Below are 5,000 nucleotides of genomic sequence, written 5' to 3' on the forward strand. Positions count from 1 at the left end.
CACAATGCTTGTCCTTGCCAAACAAACGTTATTTACACAACGATACAACAACCAAACAAGATAGGAAATCTCTTGTGCAACCACACGGAAACCCATCAATACATTGCTCGTTATGTTCATATTACGGTAAACAACCAATTGTAAATAACGTATCTTTCGCTCTTCTCCAAGCAATTATAAATGGCTTCATTAACATCACAAACAAGCATCTGATTTTCAAATTTATCGTTATATACAAGCAATTATAAACAGCATCACATTACTTTAATCATGCGTATGTTGTTTTTGTTATCACTATTATTGTAATTATTACTATTATTGTCATCATTGTCATCATAAATCGACACATCAACATCAATATTGTATTTATTACTGTTCTTGTTATCACCATTATTATTATCATTGTCACTATCATCATCATTATTATTATTGTTATTATTAATATTGTTATTATTATTATTGTTACTACTATTATCATTATCTTTATCATATTATTATTATCATTGGAATCATCATCGGTATTGCTGTTGTCATCATCGTTACTGATATCATTATCATTATAATTATCAATATCATAATCATCATTATTATCATTATTATTGTTGCTACTCTTATCTTTGTTAAATCATCATTGGTGATAGTATCATTAATAATAGTATAATTATCATAATTGTTATCCTGATATTTGTTGTTTTATTAATATCAGTATTAGTATCATTATCATTATTAGCAACAGCAGTAGCAGCAGCGGTAGGAGTAATTATTATCATTATCATTATCATTATCATTGCCGTTATCATTATAACTATAATTGTCATTATCATTCTATTTTTTACTGTTATTAATGTTTTTATTGCCATTATCATTATTAGTGTCATCATTATACTGTTCCTGTTACTATCATTATCAGTATTACTGTATCATTATCACCATTATTGATAGTATCATCATCATTATTGTTATTACCCTTACCATTATCATTATCATTATTACCATTATTATTATTATAACTATTATTATCATAATCATTATTATTGTAATTATCATTAACATTATTATTGTAATTATCATTAACATTATTATTGTTATTATTATTATTAACATTATCATTACTATTATCGTTGTTATGATTATCATTATTATTATCATTACTATCACTATTATCATTGTTATTATCATTACCATTACCATCCTAATGTTTATCATATCTCTCCCCAGACCATCGTCCGCCCCCCCCCCTCGTCCCCTCGCAATGGCAGTAGACCGAATTAGCAAAGCACGCCCTTTTCTGGCCTGGACCGCGAGAATGTGGTCGGCGATTGCGCTAACTATGCTCGTGGGCGGCTGTTTGGTCCTTCAGAGGAGATCCGGTTCCCTGCCCTCCGCCCGCACGCCCATAGATGCCGTGGGTCGTCAGGAGAGGGCCGAGTGTGGGCGTGAAGAGGGAAATAAGGGATACTTACCTCCTTGTCCAGCTACTCCCCCGGGCTTGCGTGGGTAACATCTCTTTGTGTTTGTTATTGTTATAAGATGAATGGGAATTTTCCTTGGTAGGAGGTAAATGTATTCATGTTGATAATGGAAAGACAATGGCAATGAAAAATATATTTTGTTTATGTCACACACACACACACACACACACACACACACACACACACACACACACACACACATACATGAACATACTAGCCATGGCTGGAATTCTACGGAAATTCGTCTGCTAAACAGAAATAAAAGACGACCGACGGATGGTAATGCCACCAGTGTTTAAAAGCAATATTGAAATAGTTTCGTATGTTCAAAGAAATTAAACATGATTATTGCTGAAACCATCCTTGCATGAACTGAAATTATGTGGCAAACCGAACGTCATCGCTTCGGTAATTTCATCCGACGTCACTTCAGCTGGGTCTTTCACCTGGGCGTCACCAAAGGCAGAGCCACTGTCCCATATAGTGACTTAAGCCTTCAGCCCAGCAACACACTCGCTATAAATAGTCGTACACTTTATAGATAAAGGTTAAAGGTTCGATGTCGCAGTTATACATCTAATACAGTTTCTATAAAGAGATGTGGGTGCATTATATGATGTTGAACGTTGTTAATTATTAGCTTAATCATGTATTCATTGTATATTTTATGCAGTATAATAAACAAGAAAACAATGCAGGGAATCCTATAATCATCAGACTCTGACCATACGTACTGTAACTGTAATCTAATATTCATCCGTTTATAATAGTATATGGTTCAATTTTATCATTAATATCCGTTTTCTTTATTATCTGATGTTTAGAAAACAGCACACGAGCATCAAATGATTTCAATTTTCTAATACAACAGAATAAAAAAAAAAAAAAATCAGAACAAGATAAACAGATAAAAAATAACCTGGAAATGTAATTACAGAAGGAAAACTTGAAGTAAGAGAAGACATTTCATTAGAAGAAACAGTAAAGGAACTAGCAGACGGAGTAAGGGTGGGGGGGTCATGGTCTCCCCCCCAGTGCCTGCCACGCTGGAAAATCGCGATTATCGTTCCATTTCGCGACAGGCAATCGCAGGTGGGTGTGGTTTGTCGTATTGAGAGCCAGATATAGATAGATTGATAGATATAGATTGATAAGTATATAGATTAATAAATATAGATTAATATAAACACAGATTGATAGATATAGATTGATAAGTATATAAATTGATAAGTAGATAGATTGAAAAATACACAGATTGATAGATATTGATTGATAAGTAGATAGATTGATAGATATTGATTGATAAGTAGATAGATTGATAAGTAGATAGATTGAAAAATACACAGATTGATAGATATTGATTGATAAGTAGATTGATAAATACACAGATTGATAGATATTGATTGATAAGTAGATAGATTGATAAATACACAGATTGATAGATATTGATTGATAAGTAGATAGATTGATAAATATTGATTGATAAATGGATAGATGATAGATATAGATTGATAAATAAGTAGATAATAGATATAGATTGATAAATAGATAGATAGATATAGATTGATATATACACAGACTGATCGATATTGATTGATAAATGGATAGACTGATAGATATAGATTGATAAGTAGATAGATTGATAGATATAGAGTGATAAGTAGATAGATTGATAGATATAGATTGATAAGTAGATAGATTGATAGATATAGAGTGATAAGTTGATAGATTGATAAGTAGGTAGATTGATAGATATTGATCGTTAAGTAGATAGATTGACAGGTATATCTAGATTGATAAGTAGATAGATTGATAGATATAGAGTGATAAGTAGATAGATTGATAGATATAGAGTGATAAGTAGATAGATTGATAGATATAGATTGATAAGTAGATAGATCGATAGATATGGATTGATAAGTAGATAGATTGATAGATTTAGGCAGATATATAGATAGATGCTGGAGCATTGAGATTATCATTCCGTATCGTGACAAGCATAAGTGAGTGTGGTTTGTCGTAGTGAAGAGCATATTAGGGCTTTTGTGTAGGCCTATAGATCAAATGATTGACCGATTGATTGACAGGTAGAGGGATGGATAGCTATATAGAGACAGGGATAGATAGATAGGCTAGTGAAGAGCATATATAGATAGGCTGATAGACAGAAAGAGATAGAGTGATGGGTAGATAAGTAGATAGAGTTAGATATTTAGATCGCGATTATTACTATATTGGGCTTTAATGTAGGCCTATGGATGGATTAATAGATGGGTTGGTAGATGGAAGGGTGAGTGGATGGATGGATGGATGGGTAGATGGATAGATAGAGACAATTAGGTAGATAGATGGAGGCAGATTGATGGGTAGATAGACTAATTGATAGCGATCGATAGATAGACGCTTGAGAATCGTTACTATTCCGTTTTGCGATAGACAAGTTCAGGTATGCGTGGTGTGTCGTAGTGAAAGGCATATATTGGTTTGATTGTAGGCCGGTCAATAGATGGATGGATGGGTGGATAGATAGATAGATCGAAAAACAGATAGATGTAAGCCCTATCTTCGTCAAGAGAGTAAAGTTAGTAGTTAGTAGTTAGACTAGAAATCACTGAAATACTTTAAAGGTAATATATTCTCCACTCCTTGAACTTTTAGGTTATTCTGTATATTAAACATGATATTTAGGTCACCATTCCGTATGGATGATAAGCGTGTGTACTTGCCTGTGTATGCATCAATACACATACATCGGCACTGTATACACATATATATGTAGTTCTCGCTCTTCCCCAGGTCGGTCCATTCCTGTACCACATGCACAAATTCCTACAGCGACAACAACTCAATTATACCATCTATATCGTTGAACAAGAAGGTAAGAACACACTTCAGAAATCCTGTGTGTTTACTTCCATGGAGCTTATGTTTTTGGTAGCGTTGGTTGGTTAGTGTGTTCGTTGGTTTGTTGGTTAGCATGTAATAACTCGGAAAGTTATGAATAGATTTTTATGATTCTTTTGCCAGACTTAGATGCCATAAAATTTTGTTGGTGATCTGGATCCGGAGTTATGCACTCTCTGAGAACTTCTAGTTGTAGATATTTGTTTATGTAAAGAGTGAGGATGTAGGTGAGGGTGAGGGGGGAGGTGTGAAAGGGAGAGGGAGGGAAATCATTTTTATTACTATCCTCACCCGCATCTTTACCATCGCAATTATTATTTCCCTCATTATCCTCAGTAACTTTTCCACGGAAACCATTATTATTAATATCATTATTATTATCATTATTATTATTATCATTATTATTATCATCATCATTATTATCCTCTCTCCCACACCCCTTCCTCCTCTCTCCTACATCCCTTCCTCACTCACCCACACACCCCTTCCTCACCTCCCTCACATCCCTTCCTCACTCACCCACGCACACCCTTTCCTCACCCACAGGTACGGACCTATTCAACCGCGCCCGCCTCCTCAACGTGGGCTACCTGCAGGCGCTAACTGACGGGCCCTTTGACTGCT

General features: G+C 34.5%; 1 protein-coding gene across 2 annotated transcripts in view; it reads left to right on the plus strand.

Annotated features, from left to right (window-relative positions):
* Positions 1-1,222: 1,222 nt before the first annotated feature.
* Positions 1,223-5,000, plus strand: part of LOC113821378 (beta-1,4-galactosyltransferase 2-like) — a 6,743-nt gene continuing 2,965 nt past the window's right edge. For both annotated transcript variants that reach the window (XM_070120632.1, XM_070120633.1), the window contains exons 1-4: positions 1,223-1,493; positions 2,410-2,564; positions 4,269-4,350; positions 4,923-5,000. The exon at positions 4,923-5,000 is cut by the window's right edge and continues 106 nt beyond it. In XM_070120632.1, coding sequence (XP_069976733.1) covers positions 1,253-1,493; positions 2,410-2,564; positions 4,269-4,350; positions 4,923-5,000 — 556 coding nt within the window. In that variant the 5' untranslated portion in view covers positions 1,223-1,252. The remainder of the gene's footprint in view (positions 1,494-2,409; positions 2,565-4,268; positions 4,351-4,922) is intronic.

Source organism: Penaeus vannamei, chromosome 4 (assembly GCF_042767895.1).
Source record: "Penaeus vannamei isolate JL-2024 chromosome 4, ASM4276789v1, whole genome shotgun sequence".
NCBI lineage: Eukaryota > Metazoa > Arthropoda > Malacostraca > Decapoda > Penaeidae > Penaeus > Penaeus vannamei.